At 41.5% G+C, this 23,864-nt stretch overlaps 2 protein-coding genes across 3 annotated transcripts in view; one reads left to right on the top strand and one right to left on the bottom strand.

Moving 5' to 3' along the window:
- Nucleotides 1–1,792, bottom strand: part of LOC131081622 (protein adenylyltransferase SelO-like) — a 24,897-nt gene extending 23,105 nt beyond the window's left edge. The window contains exons 1-2 of the mRNA XM_058020848.1: nucleotides 1,559–1,792; nucleotides 84–202 (exon numbers count right to left, since the gene is read on the bottom strand). Of these exons, the coding sequence (XP_057876831.1) occupies nucleotides 84–202; nucleotides 1,559–1,733 (294 nt within the window). The 5' untranslated portion in view covers nucleotides 1,734–1,792. The remainder of the gene's footprint in view (nucleotides 1–83; nucleotides 203–1,558) is intronic.
- PDSS1 (decaprenyl diphosphate synthase subunit 1) lies at nucleotides 1,693–23,864 on the top strand. Of its 2 annotated transcripts, XM_058020861.1 has the most exons (11): nucleotides 1,693–2,022; nucleotides 3,592–3,656; nucleotides 4,506–4,629; nucleotides 4,993–5,123; nucleotides 11,783–11,924; nucleotides 12,978–13,089; nucleotides 13,178–13,287; nucleotides 18,862–18,942; nucleotides 19,122–19,235; nucleotides 22,589–22,669; nucleotides 23,382–23,864. In XM_058020861.1, exons 1-11 carry the CDS (start codon nucleotides 1,732–1,734, stop codon nucleotides 23,520–23,522), a joined length of 1,392 nt encoding a protein of 463 aa, XP_057876844.1. In that variant the 5' UTR covers nucleotides 1,693–1,731; the 3' UTR covers nucleotides 23,523–23,864. The 2 variants fall into 2 exon arrangements, with proteins under 2 accessions (XP_057876844.1, XP_057876853.1); XM_058020870.1 differs by lacking the exons at nucleotides 1,693–2,022; nucleotides 3,592–3,656; nucleotides 4,506–4,629; nucleotides 4,993–5,123 and adding an exon at nucleotides 9,008–10,278.

Raw genomic sequence — 23,864 nt, 5'->3', positions numbered from 1 at the left:
AACATATGAATATTAAAATATACTTTAGTACATGTATTATTAATTTCTACTAATTAGAGAGGAATAAAAAAACAATAGCCAACCTTTGAAACAGCTACAAGACGAACTCTAGATTTAAAAGGTGTAGGATAGACAACGGAAAAAATGCAATTTCTCACATTACGGACATAATTTTCTTGGATCACATCAACTGGAAAAGGATCTGTAAACATGAAACAGACAATAAATGCTGCGTAAAAAATAATTAATCATATTATTCTTAATATGCTTCCTCTTAAATTCAGCTAAAATGCTTTAAAAACAATTAAAACTTATAATATTACAACTTTACCTATATATACTAAGCCTTTATGAAAAGCAAGCCCAAATAAATTTAGGATTTTATTGTTTGGAATTTCTGAAAAGGACTGATTTAAAGAATCTATCAGGACATTCTAGTTTTAAGATCTAAATCATTTCTAAGAATAGATTGAATAGACTGTGACTGGAACAGTCTCTGGGCAGTTTGGTGTGACACTCAGTTATAGACCCTAACAGATATCTGCAGGAGATAGAGAAGTTCAGCTTTCTCCACAGCTGAACAATGCAGTGCAACAAATTTAAGTCACTGTGCACCAGCAACTGCTGTGTACATTCCATATGCAGCAATGATCACCACACAACGCAAGAAAACAGATGAATCTTTTCTGAGTAATGTAAACAGTGAATAAATGGGTGAGAAGATGTAGCTCTTGCTGTAGCATACATGTGTACTCAGAAGCTGTGCTTCATTCTTCCTTCAGACCTACTCTATGCCCTTTTCCATGGTAACAGAGGACAAATATTGTTTTAAACCAGCGTGGTTTACCATCTTTATGGACTTTTGCTTGCAACAATCTTACAATTCCACATTAATTATAAAATTTCAGTACCTCATAGACACTGTTTTGTAAAAATTTTAAGTTAGCTAACATCTTTGGAGCCTTGCTGCTAGCCGTGTTTCTCACTGCCTCTAATGACAGATCTTCTTATAGCCAGCTGCCGCAAGATTAATCACTGATGATTATTTCTTAATGCTCATAAGTAATTGCATCACCTGATGAAATTAGTTCTGTAATGTTATCATATCAATTTGTATGCCCGAGAGCTGGGAGAGCTAGAATAATTTGTGTACTTCCAGAGATGTGTCAGGTTATCAACTCTGCCTTAACACATAACTGGGACCGGGGGGGTGGGGAAAGCTCCTTATGACCAATCTAGTTTTAACTTTAAAATTATATTTGACTGTGTGTATCAGGTCTTAGTTATTGCTTCAGGAGCTGCTACAACTCAACAAGCAAAATCGCCGGGCAGGACGCAGTAGTACAGAGCCCCGGGACCGGGCAGGGCAGGAGTACAGAGCCCCGGAACCGGGCAGGACAGTGGTACAGAGCCCCGGGACCGGGCAGGACAGTGGTACAGAGCCCCGGGACCGGGCAGGGCAGGAGTACAGAGCCCCGGAACCGGGCAGGACAGTGGTACAGAGCCCCGGGACCGGGCAGGGCAGGAGTGCGCAGCCCCGGGACCGGGCAGGCCGTACCTAGGAGGCTGTCGGAGGACAGGGCCCAGGCGCAGAGCTCCGCCGCCCGGCGCCGCGGGCACTGACCCGGCTGAGGGCGGGAGGCGTTCGGGGCCGGGCAGAGCCCGCGGGAGCCGCACAGCGCGGCCACACAGCTCCAGGCCAGGCAGGCAGGCAGCCAGGGCCGCCACCACATGTCCGCAGACCTCGCCTTCCAGAGCCGCCCACGAACCCGGCCTCAGGTCTCCCGCCCCCAAAGAGGGCGTTGGGGTGCCCGCCCGGCACCGGGCCGGAGGGCGGTGGCGGCGCGGGGCTTCCGCGTCCGGGTCGCGGCGGTGCCGGGAGGCGGTGCTGGTGCGGCGGGGCTGGGGGACACCATGGCCTTGCGGTGGTGGTGGCGGAGCGGCTCGTGGTGCCGCCGGGCTCCGCCGCTGGGCTCCGTGCCGAGCCCCGGCCCCCGCGTCCCGCCGGCCCACAGCGCGGCGGTGAGTGCGGCGGCGCCGGGCGAGCGCGGAATGAATGGGGCGGGGGGCGCCGGGCCGGGCGGGCACCCGCGGCCGCCGCTCCTTCGGCGTCCCGCAGCCTCCGCCCGGGAAGCGCCACGGCCCGGGGGTGGTTCTCTGCCGGGGGGTCCTTGCTGGGGGCAGGAGCGCGCTCGGTGCAAGGTTAAATTCCGGATTAGGGGTTTTCAGCGCTGGTCAGTCTGTGAGCCTCTCGGAGCCGGCCCTAGGTGGGAGCAGGGGAAGCGGTTCTCATTATGTGAGATTTTGAAGGCATTTGTGTGTGTTAGCTTTGTGAGCGGTAACGGGGCCAGTTCGCTCACTGCCTTCACAGTGAGCTTCTTCACAAGGCCAGGCTGCTGCTCTGAGCCTCGCTGAGGTGCTCTGGCTGTCCTGACCCAGGGACAGTGCTCTGGCGACCGCGTCCAGCATCCCGCAGCAGCCGCTGTTCCAGGGTCAAGCGGCAGTGTGAGGGAGGGACGGAGTCTCTGGGTGCCCGCGCTGAAGGATCAGCTATTTTTAGCGACAGAACGCGGTGAGAGGTTCTAGAGAGCGACTTGGGAATGTCTCAGCCCTAGGGCCGGACGCTGAAGTCAGACAGCAGTGGGTTGCAGATCTGTGATAAGCTTGAGCTCCTTGCCTTGTCTCCTTGCATGGCCTTGTGTAAGCACGGAGGATGGAGGAGTGCCCTTGAGCCTTTACAGGGCTTTTGTTTGTCTCCCACTGTCCAAGGAGAGAGAGTCTTTACTTTAATCCACGTCTGAGGAGACGCTGAGGCACGGGGAGCAGGAGCAGGTCTCCTTGAGCATTTCTGTGTGAGTTTTTCCAGAGGAGCTTGGGCGAACACGTGGATTGCAGTGATTTTAGGTTGGCTCAGCCCAGCATTGGGCAGGGCTCGGTACTTCCTGGCAGCATTCCCAGGAGCAGAGTAAAAGCTGTAAAAGCTGTACTTCCTTCCTCAGCCTATTTCTGCTGGAATCTTGTACCTGGGAGAGTGCCTTCCTTCCCCCATGCTCCTGAGCTCTGCCTGCAGGGAGGGATCCTTGGAGAGATTGCTGCATTTGGAAGTCAGGTTCTGGATATTTAGCAGGGAAGATGGGCAGGTGTAAATTATGAACATCAGGCGGAATTGAAATTGCTTCAGAGAAAACAAGGATGTGGTTTTCTGTTAGTGTACTGAAACAGCTCGTGCTTTTCTCTATGCTTTGATTGGTGCCAGGCAGGAAATATTTAAAAATTGCACCTTGCTCAAGTGCAAAAGCAAGGTTTTATTGGAGCAGCTTTGGTCATTTAAGTGATAAGCCTCCTGGGCTGGGCCTGCCAGGGGAGAAAGTCCAAGGCTGTGGAGCAGACGAGTCAGGTCAGTGTGCCGGGTGAAGGGTGCACTCGGGTCTCACGTGGTGTGGAAGGGGTTATGAGACTCCCTTTGCTGCTGGGTTGTTAAAATGGAGAAATAGAGCAATGGTGATGAGTACATTTTTTTTTTTTTTGTAGTCAAATGTTTTCTGGCAGTTTAAAGTTCTGATAAACTGTCCCTGGTTTTATTTTTTGCAGATGTGTCACATTACCCAAAGAAGTTCAACTTTCTCGTTTCCAAAAATATGTAGTATATTTTGGCGGTAAGTTGGAGATTCACATTGCTGTGCAGTGGGTGAGGACAGAGTTATTGGGTGAACTGGGCAGTTAGACCTCTGAGCTGTAAACTTTGAAAATAAGGTTATTTACTCCAGTATAGACTGCTGCTGTAGGGCTGAGTCTGAATCTCAGTCATCTATCCTGGAGAGTAACAGGCAAAGCAAGAATGTTGCAAGAAAATACATAGGGTTCACTTTGGGAAAGGAAACATTAGAAGAAGAAGAAACTTCAAATCCAGGAAACAAACAAACAAATCTCCTAAGCTAAATACATCTTAATGCATCCAGGTGGAGCTTTCACCCTTTTCTCATGAACTTTCCTAGCACCATCATGCTACCTGGCAGTATTGATTTAATTTATTATGTAGCTGGGTATACAAAGGAAAAAATATCAAATCTAAGTCAGGAATATTTTTTCAGGAGTTGACCTGAGAGGGAAGAAAGTAACAGAACAGTTGGGTTTCCAGAAGTGAGGGCTCTATCTCCAAATGTATGCTACACTATCCATAGTGTATTCAAAAGGAATAGATGGAGAGCAAGGTGGTGTTCTGTGTCTCAGAATATCTGGGTTCTCTTAAGGGCAGAGTGTGTGTGTGTTTGCCAAATGCACTTTGCCAGGTCCCAAAGCTTTATGATCATCAATACACAGCTCTTCTGTCCTTGCATCTTACTGTCTGAAAAGGAGAGTTTTGATGTCTGCATATATTTTAGCCATTTGGTTAAATGGGGTGTGATGGGAGAGGGAGAGAAAGAAACCCTTTCAGATGTTTCTGTATGGGGAATCAGGGGAGCATGACTTCTAACAAGCCTACTCTTGAAAAACACTGTCCCCAGGTTTCATCATGCAAGTACATCCCACTGGTGCAGCTGCAGTAAGACAATTAGTGATGAAAAATACCAAGACCCTTTTCAACTTGGTAGAAAAGACTTGAAGAATCTCTATGAAGACATTAAAAAGGTATGGGATTTTGGTGACTATGGTGGCATGTCATGATGATTGTTTTTAATAGCAGCCATCAGTTTGGATATTTATTGAAGTAATGTTATTTGTGTTTATGAACTGCTGTCTGCAACTTAAACTGAAGGCAAATGGAGCATTTCTCATATTTTATAGAACCAGAATGCAATTTTTTTTTCTGATTTGCAGCACTGAAATGCATCATTTACATTTCAGATTACTCATAGTAATTTTAAAAATAACTTGAGCTTACACTGGGTGGAATGAATGTAAGCAATAACCTTATACATGCATACTGTTTTATTTACACTAAGCAGACTGACTTGTGACTTCTATGCTGAAATGCTCTTGTCCTTTTTATAGGAATTGCTGGTGTCTGCAGCAGAACTTAAGGAAATGTGTGATTATTACTTTGATGGGAAGGGAAAGGCCTTTCGACCAATGATTGTGGTGCTAATGGCTCGGGCTTGCAACATTCACCATAATAATTCCAAGTGAGTTGGTCACTTTCAGATATGCACATCATGCTTGAAAGTTATCATTCTTGTGTCTCTGAAAAATACTTTATGAAAATAAAATGCTCCTCAGGAAAACCTGAATGTAAGTTCCATCTTGAAGCTGTATTTTTGTAGTTGTCAGTGCAAAAGGAACTGCTGGGTTTACTACATATTTCCATGTGTTAAATTGTGGACTATACTGTGCTTGTAAGCAGGGTGGATAAATAATGTTGCTGAATTACTATATTTGTAAGGCTTTTAGTCAATTCTACCTTCTTGCATAAATGCTTTATTAGAACCTTTAATACTCTTTGAAACTATGTAAACTTCATTAAGTATTTTCATTTGTAACCACTCCTGTTCCTATTAAACTCTGGTCACAGGTAAGAAGTTTGCTGTGATAAGTTTGCTGTGAGATATTTTTAGTAATTGTGCAGAAAAGCTATTAAAGAGCTGGTATGATTATATTCAAAGCTGTGAGATTTTGAAAACAGTAAGAGGTTTTTTTTTCCCACCCTCTAGTAGCAAGTTTCTACACTTTGTGTAAGATTCTAAGCTAATTAGTCTGGTGTAATCCTTATGATCTCCAAGTTACTTGAAAGCAGTTTTAACTGAGCAGATCATGCTTGGCCTGTATTCTCTGTCACTCCTGAGTCTGGCTCGTTGCAGATGCTTCACTCCACACCTTACTGTCAGCTGCTATGTTTGCATTTTGAGGAAAGATGTTGGCTGGAGTGTTCTCCAGTTGCCTTCCAGCTATGCTTCCAGTCTTGCCTTGTATAGAATTCCAAGTAGATGATCTTTGGTCCCTTTCCAGAAATGTTTCTAGACTAATTGTCGGTTTTAAGGGATTTCTCTGAGCTCTTGCACCGTTTTCTCTCTGTAGGACTAGTTTATGCCTTGTTGGACTTGATTACTTCTCAGAGCATGGCATGTATTTTGTTGCATGGATAGCACCTCCCCCTGTAGCCCCTACTATGTGAATGTAATTATGAAGGAGAAAGCAAAACTGAGCTGGCAGTGTCCTTTCCTCTGTGTGCCCGTTCCTCTTGTTTTAGGAAAAGTCATCCAGGATTAATGAACTTTGCCTCAGCCAGATTCTGTTGTCAGTTCAGGACTGCTTCTTGTCATTGAGATAGCAAAAGGAACAATATTGGTTGTGCAAATCCTCAGAGATACCTTTTGCCACAGACTGGCTTAATATTTTCATGGGTGATCTTGACATGAAAAACAGGAGTGTGAGGATGGCACTGTTTGATGGCAGTCATTCTTGATGATCATCCATCTGTGGTGAAATGTAAGGAAGTACAGCAAACCAAAGCTTTCTGCTTGAGCTTGTAGGGTCTCAGATGTCCCATTAGGGCATAACCCCAGTGTGGTTTGCAACCACCTTTGTTATGAAAAGCCTCAAAGATACCCTAGCATGCATCAGCCATCCAGGTCAGCTACAGGAGTGTATATCACACTTCCTGAGATCATCAGCCTGCCTGATCCCTGTGCTCAAAATAAGTGAAGTCCAGCTGGCTTCAGGGGTGGATTGCAAGGATAATCATGAAGATTGAAGACTTGTGGTCTACAAATTTATCAGGAACAGAGTGAAAGACCTACTTAAAACAAAGCATTATGTTTCTAAGAGAATGGAAATTTAGGAGGAGATTTAACAACAGGGACAGTGAGTTTTTGGAGCATCTTTGGAATGAAAATAATGGTAAAAATAGTTTTATCTCATTATAGTGTGTAGCATGAAAAGCTTATGAACAAAGTCATGTGTGCAGTACTGAGAAGGCTGGAACTGATGGCATACAGTGTGGGAGTAGAGCAGTCAATCAAAGAGAGGTAGCAGTAGAAAGACTGAATTTGCCTGTATGCTCAAAGTGTATTTGCTGTCTTTTGACATATGTATATGCTCATGGACACATTCTTGTCCACATGTTATGCTGTCTCAAAACTATCAGGGCCTGTTTTGAGACCTGCCCTATGCCAGTAAGAAGGTGCCACATATTCCTGGGGCAAGTGTTTGCTTTGCAGTAGCCAGCCCTCAGCATAAGTCCTCTGATTTCTAGATGCCTGTGTCATTTGGCAGTGTTTGTACATCTGTTGTGGTTCTAATCAGCACCTCCAAAATATGTTCAGTATTTCAAAGGCCTCCTCAGTAATCTGGACGTTCCTAGTACAAATCAGGCTGAGTCACCATCTTTGTCCTGTTGCTTTTAGAATGAATTTCTGAGTGGCAAGAACAAAAGTGTTTCAGCAAAGGAATGGAATGAAATCTCGGGGTATTTACCTTCCTGTTCTGTGCCCTGTGCCAATTTTTCCAAGCCTGTGATTGTAATTAAATATCCCTTATGTTGATACAAGTCTTCACTGTACTGCTTGTTGGTTATTGCATGGTGGCCAATGCTTTTGAGGGTTGGCAAGGCCGTGCAAAAGGAATTTACATTTGTACTGTGGATACCCAGTTCCTGTGAGCTGATAAAGTTTTAGGGATGTTTTCTTCTCTTTTGCTTTCAAGCTGATTGAAGCAGGCTGTCTTACACCTGCTCTGGGTGTGTATATATATATATACACACTTCAGTTCACATTGATACTGTGATTGATTCATTATTGTTCTTTCTTAAAGCAACATTGTCTCCAGGTGGCAAATTGTTCTTGCAACTTTTTTTATGTTTGTGAGGAAAATTGAGTATGTAGAGAAGTAATACTGCATATTTTTAACTCTGCTACTCTTTTACAAACCTGGGGGGGAAAATACTTGCCTTACATTTTGCTTCTCCCAGTGTTTTTTTAAGATGTTTTTCACTTTCAATTTGTCATTTTTCTTGAAGCAGTTTATCATTCTTTTCCTCAGTTAATACTGATTCTTCTTCCAGGCTTGTTTTTCTTTGTTGAGGCTTTGGTTCCCACATGTGAAGAGATTGACCACAGTATCTGTAGGTTTGTAGGGTGAGCCAATATCCTGTACTGTTCATCCCCAGCATTTTTTTTACTTTTGCCTCTGGGGTTTGTATTGCAGATGTTCAGTTTCTCCTTCATCTTGTTGCCATTCTCAACTGCAATATAACTTGCTGGACCCAGCATGCTTTTGCCTGCTTTTTCATTTTCTTTTCTTCCTTTTCTGCAATTTTTGTATAAAAGGTAATACTTTTCCTTATTTGGCTGTTAAAATAACAGTTTGGGAAGGCTACAGGTCCTGATCTTACAAGGCATCCCAGGAGACCTCTTTCTCTTCTCCTCAGGAATAGCTGAGGTTTCTCAGGAGAATGGAATGGCCAGGTGGCTTTGCTTGCAGGTTAGGTGACACTGATCATTTATGTTTAGGTTTGAATGAGGTGAGGTATTTACTATACTCTCACCAGGCTGTTTTTCTAGAGTGAAGTCACTTTATTGTGGTCATAATAAGGAAAATGACAGTTGTTTAAAGAATTATCTGAATTACTGCCAAAAAGATAAGTGTCTGAAGTGTGTTGTTTCTTTGCTCTTGAAGTTTTAAGTGTCCTAAGTCCTACCCTGAATCTTTAAGTCCCTTGGGCAGTGGCTTTTTGCTTATTGATAGCAACTTTGCTTTGTGTGAGAGTAAGAATTGTTGTGAGTAGTTTTGAGTCATGCAAACCCTCAATTTCACACATCCACTGCCTGGATTTCTTCACATGCCTGTGAAGAACTTCACAGAATTATCACTTAGCCTGACAGGACCTAGTGTTTCTGTATTCTCCAAAGTGTTCACAAATGAGAGTTTTTATTTCTATTGCTACAACCAAAAAGAGAGAGGCAAATAAGAGAGGGCCAAAGAAATACAACAATAATAGGTAAAACAGTAAGCACAAAAGTTTGGGGGGGTGGGTGGGGAAGGGAAATAAATTTATCAGAATAGTGTAAGAAATAAATAAAATGGCAATAAAATAAAATTGAATGTTTCCTAAAGATAGAACCTGCCAACAACCTTAGTTCCCTTTAGTTCCCTTTTGCTTCACTCCTCCAAACTGCTGTTGTGAAAAGCCCATAGTGCCAGCTGCTCTGCAGTTTTCTGTGGTGTTAGCACATGCAGCCTCTGTGCTTCCCCTGTTCTGCAGTGCCCTTCTGTGTCACAGACTCTGTTTCTGTGATGATTGCTTCTTTCAGCCCCAGGGCCTTAGCAGGAGATTGATGCTTGAAGGACTGTGGCCATAGCACAACAATGTTGCAAGTTCTTATTCTCATTTCCTGTCCTTAAACTGGCAATATTTACTTATTGGCAAACACATTGCCTCCAAGCTTTTTGTTGGAGAGTGTAAATACTGGTTTGTGTGGTTTTGAGTTTGGCCCTCACCGTTGCTGGGTGGTTTTGGTTGGTTGTTTTGGTTTTGGACAGGGATATTTGGAGTGAGACATTTGGGCTTTCTTAACCTATGTGGTCAGCCTTGGCTTGTTCAGTGTTCATGAAACAAGTTCTGTAATGGAAAACACCTCAGGGTACAGCACATCTATAAAACCTTATCACTGAATCAAGCAGGGGGTCCTACTGAAGGACAGAACATAAATTAGTCATTTAAAATATTTGTAAATATACATCAGCTCAGGGTGTCTTTACTTTGAGAATGACCTAAAAATGGCATCTTTCCACTTACTGGATTTGCTGTTATCTATTCAGTTACTGCCACTTTTTGCTTTTGTTTTGCAGGAGAAGCTGAATGAAAAATGGCAGGGGATGAGAAAGATCCTGGGGTTTGTGTGTTTTCCCCTAAAAGTAGGCATGCTCTGATCTAGAATTAGTCTCACAAGATGCATGCAGGAAACAATTGCAGAACATTTTTTGCCAGCAGTGGGTAGAACCTTGCTCGAGACTTTGTGGAAATAGTAGTTTTAAAACCCCTTCAGATGAAATTGTCACATTTGATACAACATTCTGGAAACCATGAACATTCCTATGCCATTTTTAGTCATTGTCAGAGATAAGATAGAGTATAATGCAGAACTTTTCAGAACCTGCTTTTGAAATAACTGGTTTTGTCCTGTCTTCATACTACTGAAATATTTCAGTGTGTCAGTGAGTGTTGCCATTTACTGCTGCTTCCCAGCAGGAAGTCCAGTCTGCTGACATAATTAATGAAAAAGGGAATCCCCAAAAGGAGAGCAGTGCATGAAAGAGGCTGGAGACCTTTACAGTTTTTTGAAGGTAAGTTTTCTCTTACTTAGTAAGAGTAATTCGTTTTGGAAAACTATTTATACTGAACTAGCATTTGATTAAATCACTAGTCTGCATTAAGACTTGCCTCCAAACAACTATGAAGGTTTCCAGCTCTTATTTTCTGTTGTGTAAAAGCCATATTTTCACAGCCTATGAGCTACCCATTCATCCTGCTATTGTTCAGGATGTAGAACTCCCACTGACAGCAGTGCAGAATTCTGTGTAGAGGTAGGTGTCAGAATGCAGTGTTATGTCAGCAGACTGCAATATGTTCTTTCATTTTGTGATTAATCACTACATTTCAAAGGACATAGGTAGTGCAGGAAAGTTTTAAATTCCCTTAGCTGCGGTGAAATTATCTTCTGGCTCAGTTCTTTTTCTGTTCTCCTGTAAAATAGTATGATTTTCTCTGTTGTCTGTGTACCAGAAGTACATTATTTATATATCAGAAGTAGTTTCTTTCTTGTGTTGTGGGTTTTAGTTTTTTTGTGTTATTGTTTTGTATGTGGGGCATTTTAAATGTCCATGTGGACCTGTTACACCTATGAGGCAGGGCTGACTGGGATAGCCATTTCTGGGACCCTGCATGTAACCCATGATGAAAACAGAAAAATACCAGAAGACAGTGGAAGCTGGATACTAAGGGAGATGGTCCTTTGTGTGAGCTAGGCTGGCTCTTTTATGTGCCTTTTGCCAACTTTGTTCTCTAGATAGTTGCTTCTGTGTTCTTCCCTTACCTTCTTTTCACCTTGTTTAAAAAAAAAGAAAAATGGTGTGAACTACTGAGAGTTGAATCATCAGTGTGAAATCTTCCCAAAAGCTGAGTTCCAGTAAGTGTTAGGTATTTGGTGTTTACAGTCCTAAAGTGCTTGCAGTAGAATTCTAGTTAATTCCTCAGGCTTCTGAAGAACCTCTGGGGTTTTAAGGTAATCAGATAACATAAAGGATAAGATCTATGAGTTATATCTTTCAAATGTAGAATGCAGGTTTCTGTTCCTTCTGATCTCTCCAGCTTGCTGCTTGGTAGAGTTATCCAGCTGTAGAGAGCTTGTGATGCCATGATTATAGGTAGAGCAACAGAGATAAGGAAAACTTAAACTCATCTACAGAGCTACCTGTCATTCTTTTCTCTGCTGTTTTCCAGATGTCAGACATGGAGCCAAGCATCCTTGATGCTGTGCTGTTTATTGCAGTCTGGATTTAGAGGGATTACAGTCAATAACACAGGAGTTTTGCAGTACTGTTAATGCAGCAATGTAGAAATAGGCCTCATGAGGATGGACCCATCCCTCTGCACTTACTGTACTAATGTGATCTTACTTTCTCTTGTCTTCCTAATTCCAGGTTTGAAAGAAGGGGTGAGACCAGGAAAAAGCTGTGACAGCTGTTTTCAGAGAAACATTTTTGTTTGGTTTTTAACAGAGATTCTGTAGTGTATTGCAGCATACAGAATTGATTTAATTACTTGACAGTTCTTGTTTTTTGATTTTAGGGAGGTGCAAGCAAGCCAGCGCTCTGTGGCCATAATTGCTGAGATGATCCATACAGCCAGTCTAGTTCATGATGATGTCATTGATGATGCAAATTCTCGCAGAGGAAAAAGGACACTTAATCAAATCTGGGGAGAGAGGAAAGTGAGTTTGCTAATAGGTGCAAGGCTTGCCTTTGAATTTCAGCAGAGCACAAATACCTAGAGGTTTGTATGGCTAGGTCTTGGAATATGTCAGAAAACATATGAAGAGGTGTGCACAGCTTGTGGGTGAGACAATGTGTTTTCCTTTTCTGAACTGTTGGAAGCATTATCTACTGAATGGTTGGAGTGTGTTAGTGTTGGACCTGTCCAGCCTCCAGAGGAGATGACTGACAGGGGCCCTCGTTGTAAGTATCTGAAAGCAGTGTCACAAAGATGCATCCAGGCTTTTCTCAAGTAATAGGACAAGAGGCAGAGGACAAAAACTGATGCACAGGAAGTTTCACCTGATTGTGAACAGATTGCCCAGAGAGGCTTTGGAGTCTCCCTCACTGGGGAGATTCAAGAATCATCTGGATGCAATCCTGTGCCATGTGTTTTGGGATGACCCTGCTTGAGCAGGGAGGTTGGACCAGATGACTCTGGCCCCTTCCAACCTGGCCCATTCTGTGATTATTGCTGATTATTACTGATTTTGGCATTCCCTGTGCCATTCTCTGCAGTGCTGTTGAAATACTTTAAACTTGTACCTCACCCTGAGTGCTTGATTCAGTGGTGGATGCAAAAATGTTTTCAGTCAGTGGGAATTTTTTTTTTAAATTGGTGTTTTCTTTACGGAGCATTATGAGAAAGGTCTTCAACAGAAAATACAGGGAATGAACTTGGGGTAATTCAGAGTTCACATGGTGTAACAGCCACAAGAGAATGGTGAAATAGAGAACTAATGTTCAAAAAAACTTCATAAGCCAACACATACTGCATACAGAGGGGACAGTGCTTATACAGAAAAATATAACCAGTACTATATGATAGGGACTCAAAAATTACTCAGATTTCAGTATTTGGTTATGTATTTTTTCGCTCTTAAAATGAGATATTTGTGCTTTATGTAGGAAAGTTTTGTAATGTGAGTAGATCTGACAATTAAAGGTAATTGTATAGTCTGTAGTAACACAGGAGAAGACTTAAGGGATCACCTTTTTGTTGTTGTTGTTAGGCTGTTCTAGCTGGTGACTTCATCCTCTCAGCTGCTTCTGTAGCTTTAGCACGAATTGGAAATACCACTATCATCTCTGTTCTGACTCAGGTGATTGAAGATCTGGTGCGTGGTAAGGTTTTTTCCTGTTTTAATCTTCCAGTTTTCCTGCCTAAGCAGTAAACCCACAAATAAAACCTCCCTTCTGTGCAACTTTTTAGGTGAATTCCTCCAGCTGGGTTCCAAGGAAAACGAGAATGAGAGATTTGCTCACTACCTCGAGAAGACTTTTAAGAAGACGGCGAGTCTGATAGCAAACAGTTGTAAAGCAGTATGTACGTCTGTCTCTTCTGAAGTTAACATACCATACTGTAAGCTTCACAGCTAAACCAGCATTGCTCTTTGCTCTGGAGACCCTCCAAAGCAAAACCCTGAAATGGTATTCTGCCAGAATGTGAAAGGGTTGGAGATTGTGAATTTTATCACAGTTCAGCTGTGTAGCCTCCAATATTGGTTTTCACTTTTTCTTCGAATTTTTTATTTATACACAGATATCTTGTTATTCTCAAGAATCAAAATGAGGTTCAAATAATCATAACAGTGGCAGTCTTCAATTTATGAAATTCTGGAACTTTGAGACAGTGGTTTTAAACTCAGTTGATAATTTTTGAGTCTATAATTTGATTTTAAATCTTCTTTAACACCTGGCCCTACTCATTGGTGCTGAGTGAGACCTTAAGTGGTAACAGTGGGAGGACACAATTATAGAATCAGAGAATAAGCTGTGTTGGAAGGGACCCATCAGGATCATCAAGTCTAACTCCTGTCCCTGCATGGGACACCCCAAGAGTCACACCATGTGCTGAGAGCATTGTCCAAACACTTCTTGAACTCTGTCAGGTTTCGTGCTGGGACCACGTCCCTGGGGAGCCTTTTCCAGTGCCCAGCCACCCTCTGGGTGAAAACATTTTCCTGATATCTCTACATCACATTGTAAAAAGCCAGAAGCATGTACTGGATTTGTCTGGAGGTTTTAATTGCCAATTACTTTATCCAGCCCTGTCACTCGGTTCTCTTACTTGATTACAAAAAGATCCAATTCAAGATTATTATGTTCTTACACAAAAGTAGATGTTCACTTTTAGTGCAGAAAATAGAGATGTGCAATAATCTCACCCCAAATGAGAGTTTTGTTTGTTCTTTTTAGTGAAAGGCAGCATAGCTAATGGATTCTATAGCAAGTGGGAATTCTTAAAGAATTAGACTAAAAATCTGTGCTAGTGTTAATCATCTTCCTTTGTTCTCAGGGAACTGGTGCATTTGTGCAACAGACAGCAGTTGAAAATTGCTTACATCAAAATGATCACGTAGAATGAGACACATGGATTTGGGGGTGGGAAAATACATTTATTCTAGTTGGAGGAAAGAAATGAAGTCTTCTGGATTGCTCATATTAATGGCAATATGACCCTGACAATTTTCTCCTGCAAGTCTTGTTTTATATCAGTAGGCACCTGGACTAGTAAAGAGCTTCACATTATTCTGCTACCCCAGAAAAAAACATAGACAAGTTTTAATATTCATTTTGACAGTCTGCCTAAAAGAATCTTTGCAGATGGAAGAAATCACATTCCCACTGGGTGGATTCTCCCTACAGATGTGCTAATTTAAGCTTTTTCCTTTTCATGACTTGCAAGAGTTAAAGATTTAAGCACTTCCCTTAAGAGTGAGGCTGTGATGCTGGTCAGGGGGGTGTTTGGCTGCTTTTCTTCTAGTGGCTGGTCTGAGTTGTTCCATTGCTGAACTGCTGGAACTTTATATGCTGTAAAATCTGTGTTAGAAAGGAAAACAGAGAGAGAAGGTCTCTCTTCATGGCAAATCCTGATTGCTGCACATAGTACCAATGAGTTGAATATGTGTGTTTCCCTCAGTTTCTTTCTGTGTGCATTAGGAGAGCTCTATTGATAGCAGTTAAAAGGGATTTTTGGGGAGGGAATTGGTTTTGGGTTTTTTTGTTTCTTTGTTTTTTTCTGCATGTAGGTGTTGAGATATTTTTGTTTAGGTGGCTTTGGCTACTGAAGAAATGGAATCAGAAGGGAGTTCTGTTTTCTGTAGCAGAAATGATAAGCAGGATCATCAGTTCTATCTTGAAAGGAAATTCAGTTAGGGAATCAAGAGTATTCATATCTTGTTTTCAGGGACAAAACTAAGAGGAGAGACTGTGGGTTTTACAAGCAATTGTGTTCCTGTTAATGATAGGAAAAACCTGATTGGTTGCTGTGATTGAATAAATACAAGTACTACCTGGAAAGAAGATGTCAGACAGGTTCAGGTGGCACATTAGAATTCCATGGTGCCATGCTTGAGAAATGGAAGAGGAGAGTATTCCTGCAAAAAGGTCTAAACAAGACATAAACTGTAATTGATCTATTCTGTACCACCAAAGCTTTACTGCATTTAAATCAAAATTCTTTAAGTTAGGACTTAGGGAGAGAACAGTCTGTTCAAGATGTTAAGAGCCATCCCAGTCTCCAGTTTATTTCTACAACAGTTCTGCATGGGGGAATGTTACCAAAATTTCAATTAAAGTGTATTGTAAAATGAGGCAGTGCCAGATGGCCCAGAGTCATTGAAACCTTAGTTACTGCAAGGCATTTTTCAGAGAAACATGAGGTGACTTTAGTTCAAGAATTCAGAAACAATAAAGCTGGAGTGGAATTTCTGTTTAGTCATCAGGCCAGCTGGAGATAGCAAAATAACCTGAGCAGGTTTTCTATCTTTTTTAAACCCTGCAGTAATGTGAATTCCTGAGCCTCATAAAGCTATTTATATTTTGCATGTTCAGATGAGGGATTAAATCCTGCTTGCTTTGAGTGTAAGAGTGCACTACAGATTGTTGATTTCCATATTAGGAAGAAGCTTGTGCCTCCTTGTGTAAGGCACTGAAGAAACCAATAGTCTGAAGCTCTGGATATTCTGTGAGCTCCAGTTCCTAGTTTGGTGTGTGCACAGGGCTCCATCACAAAACCCTACCAGCATGTGCAACTGGTGCCCAGGAAAATAACACCTCTGGCTGTGAAGTAAACTCTCCTTTGAGCAGATGACTTTCAGAGTTTCCTTCCAACCTAAACTATTCTGTGGTTCTCCTGGAAAGAGGAACACTGCTCCTTTCTAGAAAAACAGGAGTGGATGAGCCAGGAATGAGAAGGCAGGAACCTGACTGCTTCTGGAGATGGGCATGGAGGAGAATAGCTGGAAAAGGGGAACATTTTAGAGCCTTTTCCTTTCCATGGAGGCCACAAATCTAGGACTACAAGAACAAACATCTCTTGTAGTGTTTATTCAAGCAAATTCTGGCCCAGCAGCAGGTTGTCCTCTCTGACCTACAGAGCACTGGTAGAGATGTGCAAATGCTTTCAACTCCAGCTGCCATATTGTCACATATTAAATATCAGAGCAGGATGTATCTACCCAGAGCTGATTATGTGAAATTCAGTAAAGAGGCAAAATTGGTTTATAGTCTCTCATATAACATAACAGAAACAACTTTTTGTTGCAAAAAGTGTGTTTGAAAGAACACCAAGGAGATTGTCCTGCTTTTCTGTGTTCAAAGAACTTTCCTAAAGAATTTGTTCCACTTGGTATTAGGAGGGATTTTTCATCTTGATTTAGTGGAGGACAGGCCTGAATTCTTGCAAGATTAAATTTGTCATGAGCCAGTCATACCTATTTGGGGAGCTCTAGGCTGTTTTCTAAGGGGGAGTTTTGTCATTTAAACACATCACTGTATTGACTTGGTTATCCTGATTTGTATTTGCAAATGTGGGTATTACCCAGAGCATTATCCCAGTACAGCTCCAGTTAAACTCTGTGGGAGTGCCAGGCTGCCTGGCTGCAGCCCGGCCAGTGTCCAGCTGGGGGCAACAATCCTCAACAGCAGTGTGAGAAATTGCATCCTGAAGGAACTCCCTGATAGACACAACCCAACTGCAGTTTATTATGTGGTCATGGCCAGAGGGTTGCTCACTTGAGGATGACTGGCAGAAAAAATCTCCCAAATTTTTAATTTTTTTTTGTCTTTTTTTTTTGTCTGTGAACAAGAATTGACCTTTCATGTTAAACGAGGAAGCTCTTTTCTTTACACAGCCCTTCCTCCCACTCTCTGCCAGCTACTGCCCACTCCAACCTTTTGCCATTAACCAGGATTTTGTCACTGAATTCTGTATTTTAATCCTCCACAGAGAATGAAATGTGGAAGTAGGTAAGGATTTCATTGGATCAGGGTAGATGCAGTCCCCCTGCCATGCTGACATTATGTGATTTATATTATAGAAGCAACAGAAAGTTAGCAGTTGATGTTAGGTCTTCAGGCAAATACTGCTATTTAAGAGACAAACATCAAAAGGAGGATAAAAAGGCAAAATGTTCTACTTTGATAGTCCCTAGCAAAATCTATTTAAATATCTCATATTTGCAGTTCACTCTGTTTAATAGCCTTCAGGATTTTCTATGATTATTAGAGATAAGTAACATTATTTTCCTGCTATACTGTCCTCTTTTAAGTAAAAGTGGAGATTGTATGATGCTGTTAATTTTTCAGTCATCCACATTCCTCTGGGGTTTAGTTACTCACAGATGCAGGTTATGACTGGGAAGTGTTCTGATGCTCAGATATGAAGTGCATTGCTGCATGAAATCATCTCTCATTTTGTGCAAGTTGCATCACATTTATTAGGATGTAATATTGTTTCTTATTTCCATCTTCATGTTCACCTTCAAAGCTACTGCTGGACATGCTTTTAGTTTGGGGCTGATTTTGGGGTTGGAGGTGTTTTTAATGATCCTGCCTTACACAGTCTTAAAGAGGAATACATGTACATACACACACACACACACATATACTTATTTTTATATTGTGTTTTCCTAGCATATGTTTTTAGTCTTAAGTAAAATGTATCTTCACTCCTTGCATTGGTCACAGCAGATTTGGAATGCCTGCAATGAACCAGGGTGGGTTTTTGTCTAATTGGTTTATTGAAGGTTGAAATAAATCTGAGTATTTAACCAACCTCATTTTGCAAAATGTATAATTGGTACATAAATGCAAATAGCATAAATGCCCTTACTTCGAGGCAAGATAGTTATTCTCAAACCTTAGTTAATGTCCTGTATTTTAGTTTTGGGGAGTTTATTCAGCAAAATTTGTTTCTCAAGTAGTTGATTGTACTTTCATGTAAAATGTTTATCTCAGTTTAGTGATACCTTTGTGAGCTTGGTGTGCTTTCTTCATTTGCTGTCTTGTCTTTGCCACTAATTATCCCTCAGTAGCTTTGCCTGCAGGCTAATCAAGTCATCTCCCTGAGCAAGTCAGATACAGTTAACATCACCTTAAAAATAATCAGCCTTATGTCAACTGCCCCTACTGTACCAGGTCCAACACATCCAGCTCTGTGATCTTTTATGAGACATGTAATGTCCATTTATCTGCTATCTGACCTCCAATTATCCCCTGGCTGATTTATGTATGTAATTAGTTTAATTTCCCCATCACTGGACTGGATACAACTACTACCCTCCCTGCATGTAAAGTGCATCCACATTTCTTCTCTCTTTATCCCTGCATTGTAATTTCTAAGCCTGATAAATATTTAATGAAGCTAATCTCTTTGCAGATGTGAATGTAGTTTTAATACTGCACTGCTGTTCAGCCTTGTTTTCTAGTAAGCTTGGCCAGTTTTGTGTCTCCATGAACCGAGATAAGCCAGAATGTGCCCAAGTCAGCTTTGTTTGCCTTTCCCAGATCCCTCCAGCCTGTGCTGGCTGTCACACCTATGGTCAGGGGCTAAAAGTGCTAACTTTTAGCTAAGTAAAGCTTTCTATTTAATTGGGGTTTTTGTCTTTTCAGGTTTCAATTCTAGGCTGCCCTGATCCCAAAGTTCATGAGATTGCATACCAGTATGGAAAAAACGTTGGCATAGCTTTTCAGGTAGTGTTTTTGTTGAACTAAATGAAATCTAAAATCTAAACTTCTCCAAAGTGCTTTAGAAATCAAAGTGGGCTGTCTTAATCCTTCCTACAATTCTTGTCTTTAACAAGGATTATTCTGTATTTAGCTCTAATACTTGAAAAACAAATTTTAAATAATCTTTATGTTTATTTTTTTAGTTGATAGATGATGTGCTGGATTTTACATCGTGTGCTGACCACCTGGGGAAACCAACAGCAGCAGATCTCAAGCTTGGATTAGCCACAGGCCCTGTCTTATTTGCCTGTCGACAGGTAAGTCAGCAGGAATGAAAAATGCAAACTGCTCCTCACAAGGCCAGCTGAAACACATCAGATCTCCAGTGTCAGTGATGAGAGGGGCCTGGGCACATGTGACAAATCAGTGGGTTCAGTATCTGATGGATTCTGTGCATACACAAGAAGTTCTGAGAAACACCTTCCTGCACAACTCTACTTACTGTTAAGCTCTTGTGGGTATTGAGAGTTTTAGGACATTTTGTGTAGGTTATTCCTAAGTAGCTTCTTGCTTGTGTTTTCTCCTGAGACATCATCTTCCCAGGCTTGACTGTGTATGTAGGCTTTTTTGCCTTGTTCTGGGCTTTGTATCCATCTGGGGCCAAGAATTGAAATCCCTGCCTTGCCTTTAGGTGGGTACCTTTATTTATTGGATTTGATCTTTTCATCTCTTTGTCCTCAAGTATTATCCATTTACAAACATGAGTAGGTTTCCTGTCGGAAGGTTGGGTAAGAGAAAAGGGACTGTCTTAAATAAAACAGGCTTAAAATTGGTCAAGATTTTCAGTGCCTTAAAAATTTTTTGGAGGAGCAAAATGAAAACAGAAGCATGAGCAGCATGAAAAGACATTAAAATTGGTGCTAATCCATAAAAAGGAAAGAAATTGGTTTAATTCCTTGCTCTAGTGTCTTGTTCACAGAGACAAGCAGATTTGGGACTTAAAAAGCAGTCCTTCCTGCCAGGCTCCACAGTGTGATATAAAAGCTGGCACAGTTAGTTCCAGCAGAGCTCTCATCTATGATCTCTCAGTGGAATTGCTTTGAGCTTGACATGGGAAAAGTTCTAAATCATTTAAAAAAGCCCAACAACTTTGACATTTACTTCCCCCTCTAAAAGAGCCTGTTGTGGGGGGAGGTGGAGCATTCACATCTGTTTGCTTCCTTGTCCTTTGGGCATTTCCAAGGATCTGTATCTCAGAACAGACAGGAGCACAGAGTATCAGCTAACTGACAAAGCAGATGAATGCATACTGAGAACAACCTTCTCTGTGTCCTCAGTGTCTCCCCATACTCATCTGGGGGCTTCACAAGCATATTTTTGAATGATCATTTCAGAACTGTGTCATCAGCAATTGGAGCTGTCCAAAGAACAGTGAGACACTCAGGCAGAGAGGGAGGGTGGAGTTGTAAAACTGTTTTGATGTGTGCTAAAGCCACGTGCAGAAGGAAACAAGGCATGTTGCAAATACCCAGTTTTGGCAGAGAATGGGTGACATTGATTGTCTTGTGGGTGTTGAATATTCCAATTTTTAAATTAAAACTATTTCTTATTCATTCGTTTGGGTTGTCTGTCTCTGACTTTGAACTTCATCTATCTTTTAATTAGCTTTACAAGATAAATTAGTTCACAACATAGAAATAAAATAAAATCTGTCAGTCCTATTTTAAAATCTTGTTCTTTGTAGGCCACTTTTAAATGCTTTTCCTCATTTATATCTTTGATAGATGGGAAGTGTACATTTTTGCATTGAAATATAATATGACCATCTTATAAAGTTTTCTGCCTTATCCAGAAGGTTTCTTTGCTGCAAATGTCCTGCTGTTTTCAAGAAACTGGAACAACAGCACTGCAGAGTTAACTGATATATAAACAAAGCATGAGTGCTAAAAAATGTGGAGCTTCAACTGACACTGGTGATGCTACTAAAAGACATTTCATGTATTTGTGTCTGAGGGAAAAAACTCATGATCCAGGACTTGAAGACAGTCCAAAGTGTAATTATTAATTATAGGCTGACTTTTCAGATTAGTATTGCTGCTATCCTTTTATGTAGCTGGTACTCTTCCAGTTGTCTTCCTGACAAACATTCTTTAGTTTTTAATGTGCTCTGGATCTTCAGTGGCATATACCTTTTCTTCCTATCCTCTCCCCTCCCTCTGAAATACACCTTTGTGCATTAGAATGTTAAGGGAAAAAAAGTGTTTACCTTGATATAGTACCTATTTGTTCAGTATTTAAAGTTAGCTCTCTCTGTAAAAAAAAACAACACCCCATTTATTTTTTAAGGAAATCCACTAGTGTATGCTAATTCTAAAGCTCCTCTTAAACGAGTACAGCTCTGGAGAAGGTTTATTTTTATTATAAGCATTCCTGTTAAATGCTGATGTGCTGCCCACTAAATAGGCAGAATTGCTAATAACAGCTCTGCCTTACAAGTTTGGGGATTTTCATGTCCTTTGGTGCTTAAATATAAAAAGTGATCCCATATGCATCCTATATAACTGTAAATATGAATAATGTGAAAACTGATTGCATGAACACTGCAATTAAATTGTCACTACCTGGCAAGGAAGCTGGGATCTAGAAAAAGCCATGACTTTCCTCTTTTAGATGAAGGATGAGTCATCACTGAACTTCTGAATGCATCTCCAGGACTGTGTATGAGTAATAGACTGTCACAGCACTGATGGCTGCTACATGTTTGTACCTGAACGAGGTTGTAAAGCTGCAGTTGCAGGCCCAAAGGTGTGCAAGGAAGGCAGATCATTGTTTACAAGTATATGGCAATAAAATCATCTTTGTTTGACTCTAATCCTCTCAGGCAAGATGAACAAACAGCTCTTTCTTTCCCTTAAAAAGAATTCTTCTGTGGAGTAGCTGCCTTGAGTTGTAGCCTTATTTTGTTAAGCACTAGGTTTTTCTGTTTCTAGGCTGTCTTAAGAAAGAGGCTGCATTTTTCTCAAAACAACTGACTTGAGTTACCTGCTTGATTTGTAGGGAATTGAGCCTGCAGTGCTAACTACAAATGCTACATGGCTGAAAACAAAATACCTTATAGATGACATTTTTCTCTTACTAAAAAAAAAAAATAAAATCTGTGTATATAAAATACCAGCACAATGGAAAATGTAAGAGAATGTAACAGCCAATGTGTTACCATGAGGGGATTTTACAAGTTGAACTGTACAATATTGCAACAACCAACATCCTGGGTTTTCTGTACATCTGGGGGCAGAGGTGCTTCTTCCAGGAGTGCCAACACTGATCATCACCTGTGATAGAGTATCTGATGCAGATTATTCACCAGGCAGTAGCCACATCAGAAGTTACCACACTGGAACATCTGCTTAACATGATAAAATGGCAGGTGCTGACTTCTGCTTCCAACTGGCTACAGCCAGCAGAGCCAGAGCCAGGTTTCAGTTATGAATGCTTGGGCTCTGCTATATTCCTGTGCAGACTGCAAGTACAAACCTAAAGCCATACCTGTAGCAGTAGCAGTGACAGTGAAGAGGGCTGCACTTTGGTGGTGTTCTGACCTTAGCATGGCAGGCAGCTACATGGAAAACAACTCAAAAGCAAGTACAAACCCTTCTCCCTTTGTGCTTAGTTTCCAGAAATGAATGCTATGATAATGAGGAGATTCAGTAAGCCAGGAGATGTTGAGCGTGCATGGAAGTATGTGTTGCAGGTAAGACTGATATCAAATATTTCTGCTCTCTCAGTCTGAAATTCATTGCCTCTCAAGTAAAATAGCAAGGCTGCATTGGCAAATACCTCCTGAGTAGCATGCAATGCACAATGCCAAGTAAGAACAATTCAGTTCTCCCTCTGGCACAGTGTTTTAGCAGAAATGCTAGGTACTGAAGAACTTTTTTTCTTTTTTCCCCTCCAACAGCATAAAATCTGCGTAAGTAAAAAGCTCACACATGAACTCAGTTCTTCAGCTGAGGCATATCTGTATTCAACAGCTGGTATAAATGACATGGCATTTCCAGTCAGTCTTGTAACTGCAGTGCACACCCTACACCAGTTTTAAATTACTCTGGTCTAAAAAGACTGAGTAATGATCTGTGCCAAATTATTACCTGTTTTTCAGAATAGCATGGGGGTTTTGTACATCTCTATTTAGGGCAGGAAGGGAAGGGATAAACCATTAGTTTGTACTTTGTTATTAATACCAGTGGTGTTTTGTAATGGCCGAGTTGCTGTTTTAGCATGGATGAGTTTTAGTACTGGGACAGTTTGTGGCAGGTAGGTGGGCTTCCCCGATTACAGAATGAATCCTCTTCCTTTCTCATCAGAACAGAATGTATGAGGGTACTTACTGACTGCAGAACCTCCCTGTGCCTGGAAGAGGCAGCAGGAGGCTGATCAGGTCCCTGTGTTCTCTCCTCCCTCAGAGTGATGGTGTGCAGCAAACCACCTACCTCGCCCAGCGCTACTGCCACGCGGCCACGCGCGAGATCCGCAAGCTGCGCCCGTCCCCCGAGAGAGAGGCCCTGGTGCACCTGACAGAAATGGTTCTCATGCGGGACAAGTGAGACAGCTCCTTCCACTCCTTCTGGCAGCTACTTTACCAGACTGTGCCTACATTTATTTCAAAAGTTACTTGCTTCCAACACAAGCCACCAAAAATTATTTTTTTAAAAAAACCTCCTTTTTTTTTTTTTTTTTGAAGTTTTACTTTACTTTCTTTTTTTTTAACTAAAGTTTAAAGTGTTTTACTGAAGGACGCCATGCAATTCAGAGCAAATCAAACTGTGCTGTACAATTGTTTTAGTGGGGGCTATTGATTGTGGGGGATGGGGAAGATGTTTACATGTTGATGCACAAAGGCCACAATGAAAATAAATATAAATCAGTGTATGAAAACTGAAGCTGTT

Source organism: Melospiza georgiana, chromosome 1, assembly GCF_028018845.1.
Source record: "Melospiza georgiana isolate bMelGeo1 chromosome 1, bMelGeo1.pri, whole genome shotgun sequence".
Classification (NCBI taxonomy): domain Eukaryota; kingdom Metazoa; phylum Chordata; class Aves; order Passeriformes; family Passerellidae; genus Melospiza; species Melospiza georgiana.
This window is presented reverse-complemented; position numbering and strand designations above follow the sequence as displayed.